At 31.7% G+C, this 21820-nt stretch overlaps 3 protein-coding genes across 3 annotated transcripts; 1 reads left to right on the top strand and 2 right to left on the bottom strand.

Moving 5' to 3' along the window:
- Positions 1–242: 242 nt before the first annotated feature.
- On the top strand, positions 243–1544 carry LOC112792558 (limonoid 1-O-acetyltransferse). The gene has a single exon (XM_025835838.2). The coding sequence runs from the start codon at positions 243–245 to the stop codon at positions 1542–1544; it is 1302 nt and encodes a 433-aa protein (XP_025691623.1).
- Positions 1545–6749: 5205 nt separating this feature from the next.
- Positions 6750–10470, bottom strand: LOC112792559 (serine/threonine protein phosphatase 2A 59 kDa regulatory subunit B' eta isoform). Its single transcript, XM_025835839.3, has 3 exons — positions 9901–10470; positions 8182–9716; positions 6750–7433 (listed from the first exon to the last, which is right to left on the bottom strand). Exons 2-3 carry the CDS (start codon positions 9385–9387, stop codon positions 7122–7124), a joined length of 1518 nt encoding a protein of 505 aa, XP_025691624.1. The 5' UTR covers positions 9388–9716; positions 9901–10470; the 3' UTR covers positions 6750–7121.
- A 3645-nt stretch (positions 10471–14115) lies between these two features.
- On the bottom strand, positions 14116–18739 carry LOC112792560 (serine/threonine protein phosphatase 2A 59 kDa regulatory subunit B' eta isoform). The gene is made up of 3 exons (XM_025835840.3): positions 16888–18739; positions 15339–15687; positions 14116–14639 (listed from the first exon to the last, which is right to left on the bottom strand). The coding sequence occupies exons 1-2, from the start codon at positions 18043–18045 to the stop codon at positions 15358–15360; spliced, it is 1488 nt and encodes a 495-aa protein (XP_025691625.1). The 5' UTR covers positions 18046–18739; the 3' UTR covers positions 14116–14639; positions 15339–15357.
- Between the last annotated feature and the right edge of the window lie 3081 nt (positions 18740–21820).

Below are 21820 nucleotides of genomic sequence, written 5' to 3' on the forward strand. Positions count from 1 at the left end.
AAATTACATTAAAAGAATAATTTAATCACTGCTCATAATAAAATGTAAATAGAAAAGTATCTAGCAATTAATTTGAGTCTAATCTTTTGAATAATGTATTTCCTTTCTTCTTTAATGTGGTCTAGGTGCGACGAATCCTCAGTGGAAAGCAAACAAATAAAATGTACAAATATATGTTAACCGTTAACGCTGCTGCCTATATATAATTAGATGAATATAATTTGAGATAAGTGTATGTGGAAATGGAGTTAATATACAAAGAAACGGTGAAACCAAGTTCACCCACGCCTCCTCATCTCAAAACTTATCCCCTCTCCTTCATGGACGTTAAAACAACTCCCAATTACGTCCCTCTACTCTACTTTTACCGTTCCAACCACCAGCTTCTAGAATCTACCGTAGCCTTGCTCAAGAAATCGTTATCTGAAGCTCTCTCACTGTACTACCCAATTGCAGGCAGGTTCAGAGATCAAGTCGCCATTCACTGCAACGACCAGGGAGTCCCACTGCTCATCGCAACAATCAAAACGAATCTCTCTCACATTCTCAACAACCCAACCCATGCAAATCTTCTCCCTCTCTTCCCTCAGAATCTGCCATGGAGCGCTATGCAAAATCCAAGAGATGACGCCATACTCGCCATTCAAATCAACTTCTTCTCCTGCGGCGGAATCGCAATAGCCCTCTGCATGTCTCACAAGTTCAGCGACATCTCCGCTCTCTTCAACTTCGTCAACGACTGGGCTTCCATCACCAAGAATCAGAATCACTCACTGCTTCCCTCTCCGCCCTTGCTCCACGCCGGAGTTTCTCTTTTCCCTCAAGGAGATTTTCCGGTTTACCCGGAACCACCGTACCCTGAGATCCATAACTCGGTGTGCAAGAGGTTTGTGTTCCAAGGTTCCAAGATCGATTCCCTGAAAGCCATGGCTGCACCGGTTCACGCTACAAGGATTCAAGTGGTGACTGCACTGATATGCAAGTGTGCGATTTCTGCGCTAGGGTTAAGCCCTAACACCCAGTTGTTAAGCTCCGTTGCCGTCAATCTCCGAAACAGAATCGATCCTCCCATTCCAAACAAGACCATAGGGAACATGATTTCGTTCTTCGTGTTTAGTTCCTCTCAGACGGATCAGCTGCCAGAGTTGGTAAGCAAGATGAAGCAAGGGATGGAAGGTAGTGAGGCGCAGATGAAGAAGTATGGAGGGAAGGGTAGGGACTTGGACTTCATTGCTGAGTTCGTGAAAGGAGACGCGGGAGAGGTTCCGGAGGCGGAGGATTTGAAGATTCCGGTGATGATAATGTCAAGCTGGTGTAGGTTTTCAATGTACGAAGCCGATTTTGGATGGGGGAAACCGGTGTGGATAGCATCTGTGAGTAATGTCCCGAACTTGGTGGTTTTTATGGATGCGAGAGATGGGAAAGGAATGGAAGTGATTGTGACCATGGAAGAGCAGCACATGGCCAGGTTCGAGTGTGATCACCACCTGCTTCAATACGCCTCCGTTGATCCGCCTGTTCAATTCCAACAAAATGATTTTTGAACATCTTAACTCTCTCCAAACATAAATCTAAAAATAATCATAACCATATTACATGTGCACCAAAATAAGTTATTATATGTTAAAATATAAATATATTTTAAAAAATAAATTAAATTATATATTTTTATTAATTTTAATGTCTAATTTTAATATATGAATAATATTTTTAAGGTTTATGTATGAGGCTAAATTCAAACTCTCAAAATTTGTTTAAGCGGATGAGTGAACTGATCACTCGACTAATTTAAATTAATTTTAAAAAAAAGATTTATATAATTTATGGGTTAACCACAAATTTGATATCCGAAAGATTTAACTGCTTGAAAGATATTGATAAAACATTCTTGATTTGAAATGCAACAAAAATAAATAATAATTATTATATCTTTTGTAAGTGACAAAAAATTTTTTATATTTAACAAACGACTTATTCAGTTGATCTGAATTTGCATAATAATATTTGAATAAATATTTAGAAAACGTAAAAAAAATTGAAACAAAATTTAATTTTTAGATTTTTTTGTTATATTTAAAAAAAATATAGTAATTTACAATTAAAAAATTTTAAAAATTCACTTAACATAAAATTATCAAATTTTAAAAATAAAGATTTTTTTAATAATAATTGCAAAAAGTTTGCATCAAAATCTAATATCTAAAACTTTTTCAAAATATATATTAATATTTAATTCTTTTTGTCGCGTTATTAAATTACTTGAGAATTTATTTGTTATTAGTATATTTTTAAAATTCTTTTTGTTAGTGGTTTAAACTTTTAATATTATTTTAATAGTTTATTTTATAATTTTTTTCTTTTTTATTTTATATTTCTACACACTTATTATATATACGAGAACAAATATTTTATATCTTCCTTTCATACTTGTCGTCTGTAACACTTTACCACACTGAGTTTTACGTTTAAGCCGTAAAGTAGAAGAGGTGTGGTATTACGACCTCTAAAATAAAATGTATACATATAATAGCAAAAATATTATAATATACTAGGTGGTTTGAAGAATAGATGAAATAAAAATCACGAAATAAAAACACAACGCTCAAGAAACGAGTTAACTTGCGTGCTAAAAAAACTACAACTATCAAGCATAAGACAACAAAAGTAGGAGTAAAAGGCCAAAGATACAAAATAACAAGCTCCTAACTAGTCCCGCAAAGTCAAGGTTGGTCGGAGAATATATACACATATATATACATATTCAAAACCCAAATTTACTTAAATAAGATCCTGTCTCTCCATAAGCCTCTAAGAGGATCAAAAGGAACAAGTCATGCGGAGAGAAAACAAAATACATATATATACATAACTATACAACAAAATAACCCGATAACCACTTCGCTTCAGATGTCCAGATGCCTAACGAGGTGCCTCTCGACCTGCATATGAAAAACAACAATATAGTATGAGGTGAGAACCAGAGGTTCTCAGTATGGTAAAGGTGTCACACATATAAGATATGAGGTCCTAAGAATGCCAGAGGCAATCCTAGAACACCGACACTCAAATTACAAAACTTAATGTATTAAACAGAAGGCATAAAAGGTGATTTACCAAGAGTATTTAGACCTAACTTAACTTAATCTTGAATCTAAGTCCTACTGCATTTCCTCCATACCTCCATTTTCGACAATATTTCACAGACAAATAAGCAGATAAAAGCAAACACAAAAAGGTTACAAGTACTGCAGGTAGCAAATATATATTTAACATAGCAAATGCACTTAGGCACACCCAGTTAATGCACAAACAAGTAATTCAAATAATATGCACATGATGCATGTCTGTCCTATGGCTAATGAGTCTCATCTGTCGGTTATCAAACCAACCCGACAAGTCCGGTTTGGTAAACCTTTGAACTGTCTCCCGACGTGCATCCCCATGAGTCTATGCATCTCTCTCTCTCTCTCTCATATATATCTCCCGACGTGCATCCCCATGAGTCTATGCATCTCTCTCTCTCTCTCTCATATATATATATATATATATATATATATATATATATATATATATATATATATATATATATATATCAAATTGCTCAATGGGCCGGGTACCATTCTCGAGAATTTATAAGTGCCCGGTCACCCTTACGTCGTAGGGTCAACAGAGTATATAGTTTTCGACCTAGTACACGTGGTGGCAAGCCACGGTACTTAACCTAGAAAATCGCGTATCTCTGATCATTTAATTAATCAAGCCAAGTATTATACATAATCATTTATAACATTTCATAATCCAATTCATCACTTTCTCAGCTTTACTTCACCTCCAAGTTATCCCCACTTCCTAACTTCATCTGACTATCAGGTCTAATACTATTATTTATGATTAAAGGAATGAAAATAGAGGTTTATAAGTTTGAAATAGGTTTTAAAACTCAAAAATCATGTTTGTTGGAACAGGGACCACACGTACGCATCAGAGTATAAAAAGGCAGCTCGTGCGCGCATCCCCTTACTATGTGTACGCGTAGATGAATACTTCATGTCACGCGTACGCGTGGACATGTTTGCTAGCTCCTTACGCGCACGCATAGGACCAAACGCGTACGCGTGGATGTACGTTTTTTTTAATCAGATTCAGTAGCAAAACTGCAGAATTAAAGAAAAGAAAATAGTTTTTGATTATAATCTTCCAACACCCATAACTTTTTCGATTTAAAATATTTTTCATCCGTTCTTCAAATGGCATAAACTTCATGAACCCAATTTTTTACTTTAAAAAAATTGAAAGCAAGTTAAGGGTCCGGAAGCCAAGTTATGCCTCGTTGAAATTCGGCCAAAAATCAACTTTTTGCAAACTTTTAAAACCTCATTTTCAATCAAAACAAATCCTATGCCATTAATCACCAAACCTGCACTTTCCAACACAATATGTCCTTCTTCATTAACACATCAACCACCATAACAATTATGCCTCATACCAACAATAATACTCATACATTTCTCCAAAATCCATCATTCAAAACTATAAGTCACAACTTCTAAATTTATTTGCTTATATCCTCAAATCATTAAACAACAATCCATCAATCATCACCAACCAACCAACAAGCATCATGAGATTTTTGAAAGTATAGACACGAATGCACCTACTCTTCATTTGGTTCATGAGATGTGGAATTCAATGATCAAGAAGGTAAAAAGTGCTATATATCTCTATGAAAGAAAAGATGAACAAGAGTCATCGTCCTTCTACAATGTTGTGCACTCAATATTAGTTCAAAGATGGACAAAAAGTAACACACCTCTTCATTGTTTAGCACATTCATCGAATCCAAGGTAACTCTTTATATTTATTGTTTATTTTTATTTATAAGTGAAGATAATTGAATTATTACTAATTTATGCTTAACCACTAATTACATAGGTATTATAGCCACTAATGGTTAAGAGAAGATTCTACATGAGTTTCTTCTCATCAAGATATTGAGATCACTAATAAAAAAGTTAAATTCTTAAAGAGGTATTTTCCTGATGAAAAAGAGAGGAGAAAAATAAATATTGAATTTGCAAGCTTTTCTGATGGTAGAGGTGTCTTTGATGATTATGACTCTTTAAATGATAGAGGCATAGTTGATGCAAAATCTTGGTGGCTAATTCATGGTGGGAAAACAAAACTTCTTCAACCAATTGTTCTTAGGCTACTAGGGCAACCATCTTCTCTTCTTATTGTGAAATGAATTGGAGCACTTATTCTTTTATCCATCCCCTAAAAAAAACAAGTTGAAGTCTAAACATGCAGAAAATTTAGTATTTGTCCACACTTATTTTTGTCTTCTTTCAAGAAAAACTCCACAATGCAATAAAGGAAAAACTATGATGTGGGATATTGCTGGAGATATTTTTTCACCAATTGATGAAGAAAATGATATTATTGAAGTTACTTGCCTTTCTCTTGATGAACCAGAGTTAGAAATAGTGACTTTTTCTAATGATAAAGATATCAATCATATATGATAGAGAAATAGTATAACTTTAGATAATTTTTTTTATGTATATGTAATGTACAAAATTTTTATTATCTCTATTAAGATATAAGAGTTTATAATTTTATCTTTTGAATACCTATATACTTTAAGAAAAAATGCATATTATATTATTAATATATGTGTGTCCTCGTGTCCGACAATTTTTTAAAACTCACATAACACTTTTTTAAAACTCACATAACACCGTCTCGCATATCGTATCGTATCCCGTATCCGTACTATACTTCATACGACCTTACTGTATCACATAAGGTTGTTGACTAGGTGGGTAGTAAAATTTTACTTATATCATTTTGGTAAAAGTCTATTTTATAGAAACTAAAGACGGCTAAAGAATATAAGTAAAATTGTTGAAAGGTGACTATTATCATAAAAACATTTTCCCTGAAAATGATATTGTAGATTATTAAATAATTTAATCATATATATTCACTTAAACAGATCAAACATCTAATCATTCATAATATCACGTGTAAATGAAAATGTGTTCATATGATGATATGAAAGTACCGACCCATTTGCACAGAGAAAAAGGACTTTATTTTCATTTTTTTTTCGGGAAAAAAAAAAGTAATTCTCCCGAAATGCAGCCTTTTTCGATTGTCCTTTCGGATTTTTCTTTGGCCTTCACAATCCACACACTCTCCAATTATCAATACATAGAAAAAGAGAATGCCAAAACTTTCATGCTCTTCCTCTTCTTCCCCTCCTTTTAATTTAAAAGAAAAACACTAATCCTTTATTCCCCTCTCTCTTCTATACACACCATTTTGGTAGACTACCCCCCATTTTACCCCATCTCAAAATTAAATACTGACCAAATACTTGGTTTTGTTTTATCTCGAGTTCTCTTAAAAGAAAAGTTGGAAATTTTAACTAAAGGTTGGAGATGTGTCACTGTCACATACATGAGATAACATATTATTATAGGTGAAAACTCACGTGCAGTTGTCTTCATATGAAATTAATAGCTAAAAACCGTTAAATGACAATTTAGTCAAACACGTCAAATCATCTACCATTCTCAACTATTTTCACATAAAAACAACTGCATGTGAATTTACACAATTATTATATTGATATAACATATGCACATTGTACACGTGGCTCATCATTCGTTATGGTGGATTCTCCTTGGTGACTAGCCCCTTCAGGTAGAGCCATTTATGCATGGAAGGAAAAATACAAATTCCAGTGACAAACAAATAATAGGTCTGTTGTATGTAATACATACATATGTAACCAGACTGAATAATGCAAATATATGTCTGAGCATGTAAGAATACCTGAGTCGGAGAACTATAGCTGAATCTACAAAGTACATTAATAATATCAGGAATGTGGTGTTCAAAGCAAGTAACAACCAGTGACCCTTCCTCCATCACATAATGTTGGGCTCAGTTGCAGCATCCTTTCTAAAATTGAACAATTCAAATACAGGCAAGAACAGCAGGCAAATGAAATTTAACCTTGTGTAGAACATGAACCATTAATGCCAGCAAGCCAATGAAAAATTGAGTCCTACGACATGCTTGGGAGGATACAGTGATAGAGACAAAGAGTTGTCTCATTGCTTTTCGAGCTTTGCTGCAGCAACCTCTTCTATGAGCTTCCATGTGGCTTCGTGTTTTTGTTTCCCCTCTTCCAGAATCGCTTCGTCCTCTCGGAACTTATTCAAGCACTCCTCAAAGAACTCGGGGTCAGCGTCCAACAGGATTTTACGAACATTAAGGGATAAGTTCTTGACTAGTTGATTCCAATGGGAAGTGCTACTTTTCTCCAATGCAGGGAATACAATAGGCAGTATTACTTTCCGGTTTTGTCTGATTAAACTCTCAATATGTTCATTGTTCCACAAGTATAGAGCCCTCTCTGCCACCTGCAAAAGAATACACACTCCTTTTGAATAACTTTTCTATTGCCATTAGGTATTATAGACCTGTGTCTCTCCTTGATGAAAAAAACCAGAAAGTGCCTATGAAGAGAAAGAAACACCATATTGAGACACTTTTGGCGTAAATGCTTCCTCAAACCAAATATTATTCCATTTTCCACTATCAGGTTAAAAAGTGACTATTCCCCAATCAATCATTAAAGGTGAAGACAATTTACTAAAAATGAGATAACTAAAGCTAGAATTTGGCAAATTTCAACATCTCATATTTTGCCATTTGTAACAAGCTACATGTCAATGGAACCAAATGAATTAGGAAATTATGACCAGATCAAGTTATTTTGCATGAGGTTAACTCAGGAAGAAAGGTTATAAAACCATAAGTTGGACCTACTTTTTCAAGCAATTGCCCCCTCCATTGACTTAAAAAGAAAATATGTCTAAAATAACAACAGGCATGCCAAACTATAGCATATGTGAAATTCCTGTGAACTATCCAGTTATCCATGATATTCACTGACCAAACCCAATACAGCCTCTGGCACAAAGATTGGATCTGTATAATTGGGTTAACTTTAAATAAAGTAAGATATATTACAAAATTACAATCAGAGCATGCAAGAATCACCAGCATGAGAATGCATTCAACTTTGGAAAACAAATCTTCAACAATAGATTTGCAAGACAAACACAGCAGAAGTACAAGTTGATTACACTATAATTGGTCATTTACCTGAAAGTGTGAGCTACCCAAGCAACGGGAAATTTGGTAGAACAGAGGCACCATGCATCTTTGGAATTCTGGTGGCTGAGTAGCTTCCAGAACTTCCTCTAGCTCAGTTAGAAACATGACTTCTTTTGAGCTATTAGTGATTGGCCAGTATTTCAACAAACCCCTTATAACAGTATCTGCAAGCTTGCAGTCCTTTTCAACAAACTGCAAAATGCAGTATGACAACTGCTGATGGTACATAGCCAAGCATTTTGGTTTATGAAGAGGGATTAAAGCACGAACAAGAAACAATTTGTGCTCTTCTTTGAGTGGCAGTGCAAATCCGTTAATTATACTTCCCAATACCTCAAGAAGCTCAGCAATCCCATTAAACTTTTCTGTTTCAAAAATAAATCGGAAGAATATGTTGTTGATAGATTTCCTAATAAATGGGCGATGAACCATAAACTTTCCATAGATCCGATGCAGGATAGTTTTCAGATATTCCCTCTCCCTGGGATCCTCAGAATCAAAGAGATCTAACAATCTGAGAACGAACGAGTGATCAATGTATTTCTTAGCCAGCTTTGCATCAGTCTCAGGAGATGCAACAAACCTCAGAAGAAATTCATACACAATTTGCAAGTGAGACCAGGCAGGGTCTACCAGTGGTTCCTCATCTTCCAGATCAAATGCTTCTAGAACCTTGTTTTCACGGGGCTGTGGATTAAGTGACCTAAATAAGTTAGCAGATACCATCTGGATAACTTCTTGCATAACAGTTTCGGTAAATTTCCCATTTACAGAAGTGACATATTCCACCAGCTCAAGCAATGTCTGTCTTTTGATTTCTTTTTCCTTTAAATTCTTCGTCGGGTCGGTGAAGTCAAAAACTACACAGCACAACTTCAGTTTCCTGATAAATAAGCTTTGCTTCTCAGAGTTTACAACATCCCTAAAACTAGGCAACGCTTCATAAGGGGAATTTATCGAATTACCATTTAGTTTTGAGTTTACACCCGCATGAACTTTACTCCCATGATTATATGCTGACCTGAAAGCAGCATCAGGGTTGGAAACAGATGCGCTATTCGACACTATTGCTTCATTAGTCATAAGTCCAGGATCAGCCGTAATCAGGGATGGGGTTGATGAAGCCCCAAATTCACGATTGTCAGCAGACCTAGATGGCTTCCGAGGAAGCTTGCCCAGTATCTGTTTGATCATAATTTCAAATCTAAGCTAACACTAAACAACAGAAAAACCTCCAACCAAAGTCAGATATATTTGCACCCTTTGGTGATGCATCCAATGCAACACCTATCCAAGCTTTTCACAGTGAAGGAGCTAAACCCAGAAGCATAACTAAAATACTCTTCAAGTCAGCATATAGACACACAAAAAGGAGCTGTACAAATTGAAACACAAGGAAGATGTAGGACCAGTGGCAGTTCCCAAATAATGATTTAAACAGCAACCAGAAGCATCAAAGCAGAACCGTTTATGCTGAAACCTCGTCATCGTCACAAACTAGGGAAAACGGAAAACCCTTGTGCCTGAAAAGCAATAAAGAACCTTAATTTACACCTTCTGAACTCAAGTACTCAACTCAATAGAAATTAACCAAGTTATGACTTCACTAGGGTAAAAGATAACATTTTTCCCCTCTTTTTTCTATCAGTGGAACCTGGCACAGTTCCAGCTCCAGTATCAATACAAAGATTTCAAAATCATACTAACCTTTCTCCAATAATCGTGAGGTAGATGGAAAATTAAGTGATGAGAGTGTGATCCAGAACAGCAACGTTGTACTCGTGCATAATTCCTTCATTCAAATGGCATCATCAAGCTATGGGACAAAAGTCAAAAGCGTGTGAGAGAAGTGAAGTTGGTTCTAGTGAGTTTAAGAACTTGCCCAGTAGCGGGAAATTGAAACACGAGTGAGAAAGAGAAAGGAAAATTGGGAAAAGAAGAATCTTTTGATTGTTTCCAGTTGAAGCAATTTGAAGACAAGGGGAAGAAGGAGGGGGGAAAGCCGGAAAGGACCCCACGAAATAATGAAATATCATCCAAATCAAATAAGATTTTAATTTTGATCCATGTAAAGCGTTAATCATATATGTTTTTTAATGTAAAAAAGTAATTATTTTTATTAATTTGATATTATATAATTAAATATATGTATAAAATTATTTTATACAGTATATTAAAATTAAATTTATTAAAGAAAAAAATAATTTTATGAAAAAAAAAATGTAAAAGTAAAGCAAAGATGATAAAAACAAAGAAAATTGGGACCTCCTTGATAAACCCTTTCACTTTTGGAGTTTTGGTTATTTAATTGCAACATCTCTTTGGGCTTTCTGTAATTACATGCCATCTCACCTTATGGATTTGTACCCGATTTTCTTTTAGAAAATATCTTTTCAAAATAATGAGAGGATAAGGTAATGTATAATTTTTCATTATGTAAATTATGCAAATTGGTGTGTCACATCTCCTGTCTAGAGCAGGAATGATAAATGAAATATTATACGACTTCGTTAACTGAAAAATTAAATTGAAGATTTATTCCCCCACAGTGTTTTCTTCTTTCTTGTAATTCCTACTTTTTATATGCAATAATTTTTTACATAATTTTTTTGGTTAAGTAAGTTTTCAATTCTCATAATTTCTTTTGATACTATGAAGTTTTGTTTGGTTTAAGTACTATGCAATTTGAAATTTTTATTTTGTTCTTTAGAATTTTCAAAAATTAATTATTTTGGTTTTTATCATTCAGTTCAGGTCCCTCTAAATTATTATGATAATGGTTAAGTCATTTCTTTTCTGGGAAAAAATGATTATGTTGGATTTAGTATATGCTAGGTGACTTTTGTTGGCATGTAAATAACTCACTTTAAAAATTATACGGCCAAAAACACAAGCTTATTTTTTTATGGAGAGTAAAATTAACAAAAGAAAGATTTTATAGAGACTCGCAACTTATTCAACCCTTATTTTTATAAAAATTTTATTATAGTATTGTTTTTTTTAATCATTAACATGTATAATTAATTAATTATTAAACTGAAATATAAGTGTATAACTAAGTTATATACAAAAAATGTATTGAATATAGAAGTAAAATTATCAAAATAAGAATAATAATATTCACTTTTGGCAAACACATTGGGGAGGAGAGAAGCCCGTTTGAGCTTCTTGAAAGTTTCACTTTAATGTTTGGCAATTTTTATCTTTGTGAACGCAGAATTGATTCTGTCTCTGAACCCACGTTTAGGAGAAGTTCAAATTTGTAACTTTTGCGTTTCACGTTTCACGTTTCATGTTTAGGAGAAGCTAAAATATTTCTTTTTTACCAACCCTACCTTTTATTTTCTTCTATAAGAATGATACTAGTAACTATTATCTTCACAGTCATTCTTTGTAGTTCTTCCTGCTTTTTCATAATTTTTTAGTTCCATTTTTTTCATCAAAATCGTTCAGATTTATTTCAATCACTAACAAATTGAAATTTTTTTATTTTTATTTGATTTTATTCATATGAATTTTATTTACGTTTCATGGTATTTTTTTTGTTCATATGATATATGTTATTGGTTTTATGGAATTTTTATTATTTCTTATCTGTATAATTTTTTTCTATTCTTTGATGTACTCTATTTTTGTTTTGTATTAATTTTTTTATTTTTTATTCTGAATTTGTAAAATTTGTAATTGTAATTGTAATTATTATATACTACGTTTATTATCAAAATTTTGAATAATATAAATTATGATCTTATAAAAAAAAGGACAAAATAAATAAAAAATTAATTATAAGTAACAATAGAGTCATAAATAATAAAAATTTATAGTCTAAAATAATACTAAATTAAAGAGTACTGACGATACTAAAAAAAATTATAGAATATTTTCTTTTTGTGTGACATTATAAAATTTATAGTACTCTCTTTTATATTTTTATTTTTTATTGTATTTATTTTATTTATATGATAAATATTTTTTATATTATTTTCTATAGTATTCTGATTTTGCTAATGTCTATTTTAGTAATTTTTCATCTAAAAGTAATTTTGAGTTGTATAATCCAAACAACATTTATTTTACTATAATCAATTTTGATATAAAGATTACCAAACATAAATCACGTTAACCCAAATTAACTTATCATCAAAATCAATTTTACAAAATCAATTTTATGCAAACTCTGGTTTGCAAACTGTAATCCAAACACACACATAGCAGTTAGGTGGTTGGTGGTGCAATAGAGTTGCACAATGTGGTGGATCCGTCAAGGGTTAAGGAAGGTAGTCGTCCAAGATTAGTTAGAAAAAGATAAAAATAAGAGTTTATTTTTAATGTATTTATTTTTTTGGATGACCATTTACGTGATTAATATAAAAAATAATTATTTTTATGATAGTTATCAAATTTGGGCCGACCGATTCAATCAAAAAACCAATAAACTAAACCCAAAATCAATCCGGTCCAAATCAAAGACCGTTCTCTCTATCGAATTAGTCAAATCCAATATGATCCGATAAAAATCGGTCAAATCCGAATCACCCGAACCCGTTCTGGCCCATCCGGGTCTACAGTGTATCGGTCCCTTAGCAGAAGCGTGGAAGAGACGCTCTATAAATATATCAATGGACTCAAGAGTCTGACCCGTCCGATTTTACGGTGCACCGGCCTCTCAGCAGAAGCGTGGAAGAGATGCTCTACAAATGTACCGGGAGACTACAAAAAACTAAATTTAAAGTGGGCACTGAAGGTTTGAATCAAAGATCTTATCCATGGGAGTTACTTCTTTACCATTGGACTATATTACTTATTATTAAGATAAGTGCTAACTAATATATATTGAAAACATTTAGTTACATTACATAAAATTTTTATTTAATTTTAATTTTAATTATATTAATTATTAATATAAATATAAATTTTATTAAATACTTATAAATTAAAAAATGAATAAATAATCATTTTATTATTCACAATTTATTTTTTCATTATATGATGTATACTAATATTATTTTTTCAATAAATAATTATAGTATCTAATAACATAATAGGCATAAACTAATTAATAAATTATTAAAATTTTAAAATAATTATATTGGTATAAAAATAATTAAAAAATACTTATTATAAAAAAATTAATATTTTATAATTATTTAATTATAACTAGATCGATGGTTCAACCAGTAATCAGAAGGTTCAAGCAATGACCTAGTAATTCACTATTTTGATTACCGATGCGGTTTTGATAAGTGATAACTAGACATTAACAGATACACATGTAAAATTACTTTATACTGAGGGTGCATTAAAATTAGATTATAAAAATAAATGATCAAATTCTTTTAAAATGAGAAAATTAACAAGTAAAAAAATTAATAATCCAATTATCTTTAGATAATATAAAATAAAAATTACAAATTTAATAGTAATTAATTTTTTATTTTATCATTTTATAACTCTACAGTACTAACTTCGGATGAGTTCTTTTCAGGAATAAAAAATCAGGGAATGTTATCGTTGATCAAAATTTGGAGCATCAAACACGTTTAAATGCCAATACATCATAGCATTATCTATAACCAATTAACCATGCATCCTGCATTAAAATCTACTGTTTCTCCTTTCTTTTCTTTCCTTTTTTTTTCCATGAATTCTTTTCAGTTTTGTACCCTTTAAACCTTTGTGTGGGATCAAATTCCTTTTAACACTTGTATAGATATATCTTCAAGGTAACTGATGGATGAAGTCTCGTAGTAATTAATAGTAATTATCTTATTTCAAAGGCGTGTGTTACTTCGTTGACTTACATTCTCAATTAAATATAACATCAGCCAGTTATTTTTGTATCAAGAAGGAAGATATATACCCTTGAGTCTTGACTTTTTAGTCCCATATCCACATTAGATAACAAGTGATTGTGACAGAAAATGTTGAAAAGAGAGAGTTGTAATTTATAATGGTGGCAAAATACATCTCGAGTTTTCTTCAATTAGTCATATAATTACATTACAACAACTTCAAGTAGGGTAGTAATGTTTCCTCCAAAAAAATAAAGGAAAAAAGCCAACTTTCTCAAATATAACAACGACAACAGAATTGACCATTAATCATGTATTGTCACCTCATTAAGAGTTTGATCTCTCGGATAGTTTTACCATAACAAAACTCTTTTATTGAGATGACAATATATGATTTGATGTTAGTATATATTTTTATATGGACAGAGAAATCAAAATTGAATCACAATAATTTGGCAAGGAGTATTGCTTATATGCAAACTCACCATCCATGCCACCAACATCAAGCAGCACAGCCACTCAGTTGTTGTTACTGTTGTATACACTCTTGTGCTGCTGTGTTACATGCTGCATAATATCTCAAAACCATACATCCCATTATCCATGAAGACAGTTCCATCAAGGAGCACCCAAATACTACATTTCTTCAGGAAGCTGAAAAGATAAACTGAAGGATTTAGACATAAATTCAAAGTACTCTATGCCATTGTTCTTGTAATAATGAAGAATCCAAAATACTTCAAGGAATGAATTCCCTTTAGGATGTGCTTGCAAGTTAGGATCTTGGAGAGGAAAGAAGGGAAGGGAATGCCTTAATAAGCAAAGGGGGGGGGGGGTCTATTTTACTCTCTATTCTTTAAGCCCTTCTCTTCCCTCTCTTTCTGATTATGCTTTCAACTCACAAGCATACCCTTAAGGCATCACATATTTCACTTAACAGAGTTTAAAATTTCAAGTGGCATAGGCTGACTTTAGAGCCAGTCACATAGGAAGCTACAGACTTTAACCTTTACATGAACAGGATTTATCATGGTTTGACCAAATTCTACATCATGTTGCCCCTACAGGTTTGATACAAACTGGGTTTAAGTTAGATCACAAGGTTTGCAAGGTACACTCTCAGAAGTTATAAAAAAAGGATTAAGGGTTTAAATGTGCTGAGTCTCGATATAAAAGGATATTTTATATCGAACATTAGCTTTGGCTGCCACCCAGGAGCTAGGAAACATTCAACAAATTGATTCTCTACTCCTATTCACCAATCCATTACATGAAAAAAAATATTAAAATACTACAAAATTTCTTAAAATTATCAGTTAATAGAGCAGAATACATATCCCAGTTCTAACTAACCTGCAGATCTAATAATGGGTTATTGAACAAGCACGGCTTCACTACTTGCAGCCTTCTTTACAGCAAGTTCCTCTAATTGTTTCCAAGTGGCTACACGTCTTGCAGTGGCTTCATCTTGCTTTGCTTCATATTTGTCATATTCTAGCACACAGTCCTTGAATAGATCAGGATCAAGATCATAAAAGATCTTCCGCACGTTTAAGGTCAAACTATGGACAACCTGGTTCCAGTGATTTCTAGTATTTTTCTCCAATGCAGGGAAGATAATGGGAAGAATTACTTTACGATTTTGTTTGATTAAGCTCTGAATGTGATCATTATTCCACAAGAACAAAGCTCGTTCAGCCACCTGACACAGTTAAAACATGAGATTTAATGTACGTAGAATAGTATAATGCAGCTGAAGCTAGGCCATAGGTTTATGATAAATGACAACTATATTTTAATGATTTCATATCATTGGCGTTGCATGATGAGATTTACACTACAAGGCCAATTAATTAGATTCATTTAAGCATATTGATAGTCAACAATATCTGATATTTGGAAGTAAAATCACAAACATATAGCTTATGTGGATCACAATTCACAGCATTAACTTCTAACAGTCAAATATTGTAAATAACAAGTTAGAAGTGCGAAGTCACACGATATGAAAGTGATACAGAGGTGACCTCTAACGCATAAGACATAAATTTAAAGAGGAACTTTCCTAAATTACTAGGAAACATATGTGCTAAAGTGAGTCATATGCTAGAAATGAAATCAATCTTGCTACATTCTAACGAATACGATTGACATCCAGTCATCAGGAATTCACTTAACAACCTAAGCTTTTGGGAAATCTATCCTCATGAACCTAGTGATCAAGAGTTTAATACTTCCTACATTGTTACTCTAAATTAAAACTAATTTTCACAATGTCTGGTCAAACTCAATGCTTCAAGTACAAAGAGCTTCCAAATGAGAGTGCATATTAAGGAAATTTTATGAGGGAGGAAGGAATGGGGTGCCTGAGAGAGTTGGGACCAGCACGTTAACGGCTTACTAGAAACATAAAACACACAATACAATACATTATAGCATATTATCGAATAACCTTTACAAGTTTCCAGCAAGATCAAAATCTCCGATCATGAAAATTGCATACCACCATTGGTTTTAATTTCTTAAAAGCTTTTCCATACAGGTTTTATAATCAGCATCCTTAATTATCCTCCGCATATTTAGCAGCATTGTGCACTCTGTAAGCAGTGAGGAAAAACTAAGATTTCTTGTAAACTCACAGTGCTCATACAAGACGAGGTTCAAACACTAACACGTTCATGGAGATATGGCTCAAGGAAACAAAAAACTTCACAATGTCTTTATTATTGTTGCTTTTTAATTTGTTGTTGTTAAATTGAAAATATAGACCCAAAGATATAAGCAATAAAACCTTTGGTTGGTGAGTAATATGGATTCTTGACTGGAACAAACAAATGAATATCAAAAGGCAGAAAGCCAGAAACAACAAAAAGGGAGTACAAGAGCATTAAGAATTCCCTACCTGAAAGTGTGGGCTGTTCAAACAACGGGCAATACGCCGAAACAATGGCACCATACAGCGCTGGAATTCTGGAGGTTGAGTTACTTCCAAGATTTCTTCCAACTCTCCGAGGAACATAACTTCCTTTGAACTACTGGTTATTGGCCAGTACTTCAACAATCCCCTAATGATGGCATCTGCGAGTTTGCAATCTTTCTCTACAAATTGAGTAATGCAGTAAGATAATTGCTGATGATACATTGCTAAGCATTTTGGTTTGTGCAACGGAATCAATGCACGAACAAGGAACAGTTTATGCTCTTCTTTCAATGGCAAAGCGAAACCATTAATGATGCTGCCCAGTATTTCAAGGAGCTCAGCAATCCCATTATGTTTCTCAGTCTCAAAAATCAAACTGAAGAAGACATTATTGATGGCTTTCCTAATGAAAGGGCGATGAACCATGAACTTCCCATAGATGCGATGCAAAGTCATCTTTAAGTACTCCCTTTCTCTGGGATCTTCGGAGTCAAACAACTCCAACAGCTTTAAAATGAGGGACTGATTAATGTACCTCTTAACCAACTTTGCATCCAGCTCAGGTGATGCAACAAACCTCAGAAAAAGTTCATACACAACTTGCAAGTGAGGCCATGCAGCATCCATCGAAGGCTCATCGTCCTCCGTCTCAAGGCCTTCAACGAATTTGCTATCACGCGGCTCAGGACTCAATGTTCTGAATATATTAGCAGACACCATTTTCACAACCTCCAATGTCACCACTTCGGTAAACTTGCCATGCGCAGAGGTCACATAATCCACCAATTCCACCAATGTCTGCCGCTTAATCTCCTTCTCATTGAGGTTCTTTGAAGGGTCAGTGAAGTCAAAAACAACAGTGCACAACCTTAGCTTCTTCACAAACAAAGCCTGCTTCTCAGAACTGTGAACATCCCTGAATGTAGGCAATGGTTCGTCATAAAGACACATCAAATCTCCATTCAAACCCGATGATGCAACATTACCATGATTCTGATGATGCCCTGCATCTAAATCAGAATTTCCATGCAATGCAGGAGAAGAATTCCCCTGTTTTGAATGAACATGGTTTCCACTTCCACCATGTTCAGAACCTTTGGATGACTTACGAGGAAGCTTATTGAGTATCTGTTTGAACATAATAACAATAATAACAACAACAATGATTCAAAATGAGAAAAACTAACACCCTCCAACAAATCTGAAAAAACAACACCAATCCTTGAAGCTTCCCTCGTAATATAAGAATAATTCAATGAAATACAATCATGTTATGAACCGAACAGACACAAAGGTGGTTGTTTTCTGTTGCATAACGTGTTTCCTTATGCAGAAAGAGGATAAGGTAAAGAGAAGACATGCTCATCTGGGTATCAAAAGAAACCCCATTTTCCTGATTACTCTGCCCATGGTGATGGAGAAGACCCAGTTCTGAATCTCGTTCATTCGATGATTGAATTGAGAAGATGAACGAGGAATCTTTTGCAAGTAATGCCCTTTCCTTTTCTTCTGTTTTGTTTGGGAAACCCCTTTAGATAAAGAATGAAACTTTTTTGCAACAGAGAAACGAATTCAGAAACAAACAAAAACGTGTGTGTATGGTTGGGAAACAGAGATCACGAGGTTCACAATTCAGGAAATGGGGGAACTCAATCTTCTCCTTCGTTTTCAGAATGTTCTTCAGAATTCAGATTTTCCCTTCCTTTTTTCCTTTTATGTTTATATTTCAATTTTTTTTTTCTGGATGAAAATAGAAGAGAATTTTGCAAGTATCTATCTGTAAAAAGAACCCAAAAAAAAAATGGGAAGGAATATTCAAAGAGAAAAAGAAAAATAGTAATAACAATAATAATAATAATAAAGGGCAAAAGCACATGCAGTGTAATACAAGCGTACATACAAATGATAATTTTTATAAAAAAAAAAGTACTAATAAAATAATTAAAGGGATGGTTGAGAAATACTTGATAAGCAAAGGAAGGTTGTTTAATGAAAATAATAACAAAATTTAATTTTAATATATTCAGACATTACAATATTTTACATAATTTTTTAATTATATTTAATTTTTAAATAATTATTTATATAATTAATATAAAATAATTATTTTTATTAATTTAATATTATCTAATTAAATGTACGTATAAAATTATTTTTCATTAATATTGCATCAAAATTCAAAAGTAAATTCATGATTATATATGTATGTGGTAGTTGATTATTGAGATAGAGAGTAATTTCTTTTGTGGTTATATCAATCAATGATTCAGAGTCATATTTAGAAGAAAGGGTTGGAGACATAAGCAAATGGGCCAAGAATGTGCCAGTGAGCCACTAATCAGAAGCCATCAAATTAGGGTGGGAAATATTTAGGGTGACAGCTTTACTCATCATCATGACATGTAATGAGTATTTATTTGGGTAAGCAAATTTCAGTTAATTCAAATTTAAGTAACATTAACCTGTCACTAATCTTGTTGCAGCATACAAAAAATTCTGTCACTTATCGCAGAGTAAATTAGTAATTATTAATTTGATTTTTAGGTGGGATGAGAAAAAATTACTAGCTTGTTTCTCTAGTGAAAAATAATTACAATTATGAACTTAGTTGTATACAAAATTTATTAATTATTTTTTTTAGAATTTAGTTTTAGTAAATTAATAATTTAAAAGATTTTTTTAAAAACACATAAAGAAGAAACTGCTACAAAACAAAAAAGAATTTATCTCCTCTTAGATTTAAACACACTGAATGCATGTTCACCCTTAAGACGCTATCATAGCTAAATTTTCACTTTCTAAAAATTTTATAGAATTCTAATAATAAAAGTCCATTTAAAAAGTTTTAAAAATAATTTTTTTGAGTATTTCACTTATAAAAAATAGTAATATTTTTGTGAGCTTTTAACTTATGAAAAATAGTAATATTAATGTTTGGTATAATTTTTAAAATAAAATTATTATTTTTATTATATTTTTATAAAATAAATATTTTTAAAATTAAAAATTCAAAAATAAAATAACTTATTTATAAATTACTTTTAACATAATTATTTATTATTTAAATTATTTTATTAAAAAAACTTAAATAAACTATTTATCCAAATTGGATCTAACTGCAAAATCAAATACTACATGCCTCACGGCCTCACCTACCCGCACAAACTAACATTCATAATAGACGAGTCATTCACATTAATTGCATTATTTTCTCTTAACATCTTTTATCAATGTTATTCTTTTATTAATACCAAATAAAACCTTCTCTTCATATATATATATATGCGCCATTGATCCATATATTTCTATCAAATAATATCAAATAATATACTTAGTTTTAGACTCATGGTTTTTAATTGAAAGTAGTTAAACATATCATTTTATATATCATAAAGCTAAAAATAATAATCCTATTTTACATCCCTTCGATTTTATTCATATGTATTATTATTAAATTAATCATTTCTATTAATTTAAATTAATATACCTGTTAAAATTTTCAATAACAATTTTCTCTACAATGTGAACTATTACAAATGTTATTGCCTAATTATTTGTTACAAGGTGGTGTTGGTAGTTTGACAACCAAAAATTTCAAATTCCAAGTTTGAAAATAATAAGAGAAAATTGCAATAAGAGATCTTTTCCCATACAAAATGGTTTAAAAAAGAATCTATACATTTTAGATAAATTTTTAGTGATAAGAGGTGAATTTAGCAGCTCCACTAACATACACACAAATTATTATTTTCATTCTTCGTTAGAAAAGAAAAGAACATGATTGTTTTGTTATAAATTATTATTATTATTATTATTATTATTATTATTATTATTATTATTATTATTATGTTGTAAAAGATAGTGAAGAGTGAATTCGTTGAATGATGGATTACTTTTTATTTTTTTTGTCAAAAGTTTTTTTATTGGATAATTGAAGTATAAAAAAGAGTTTAACTACCAAATTTCTTTTGTAATTGTTAAAAAGTTAAATATAAAAGAATTTTGTAAGAAAAAAAGTTTTACTTTTTAAAAATATTTGATGTATATAAAAATATATATATAATACTTATATTTTATAACATAAATAACTTTAGTGAAAGTATTGGATAATAATTTAGTTAACAGAATTGTATTAACAAACATAAAAATCACAATTTTTTTTCTTTTTTTTTCAATAGTACGGTTCCTCAGAAAATCGTAGTCCCCAGTGGAAAGGTCTGTTCGACTTTCTTCTCAATGTTCATCCTCTTTTTGCATTGTCGGGAGTTGTTGGGATCGTTTTTTCGACCGGTCTATCTCTCTATTTAAGTTCATTTTCTTATTCGGTGGTTAATTTTGTTGACTTTATGAAGTGATTGATTAATAGCAGTAAGATAACATTGTTCAAAATAATGTTTTTAGTAGAACATTATGTGTTTGTAATTTTTTTAATTATAAATTTTGATGTTTAAAATTGTATGTAAAATTTTAATAATAAATTATAAACAATTTATTACGTGAAATTGTAAAAATTTGAATTTATTAGTTTTAGAAATAATTAAATTTAAATATTTAAAATTATATATTATATTTTAATAATTTTATTTAATATTAAATTAAACCAATTAAATTCAGTCGAACCATTAAATTATTGAACTAGTCACTCTATTAATTTATTGGCCTCGCAACCTTTCCAATACCACTATATTTCAATCACCTGCTATCATTGTTGGTCACTCTAAATTTTATGTCTTAATTTAGTTTTATTTCGTTCGATTTTTAAATTCTTTTAAATTTAGTCTTAAATATTTTATTATTTTTAATTTTGAATTTTTTTTTAACTTTTAATCAATAATTATTATTAAATATTTTATTAGTTAAAACGTTTTGGCTCTTAGTTAATTCTAACAATAATATTACATATTTAATTCTTTTT

Source organism: Arachis hypogaea, chromosome 13, assembly GCF_003086295.3.
Source record: "Arachis hypogaea cultivar Tifrunner chromosome 13, arahy.Tifrunner.gnm2.J5K5, whole genome shotgun sequence".
NCBI lineage: Eukaryota > Viridiplantae > Streptophyta > Magnoliopsida > Fabales > Fabaceae > Arachis > Arachis hypogaea.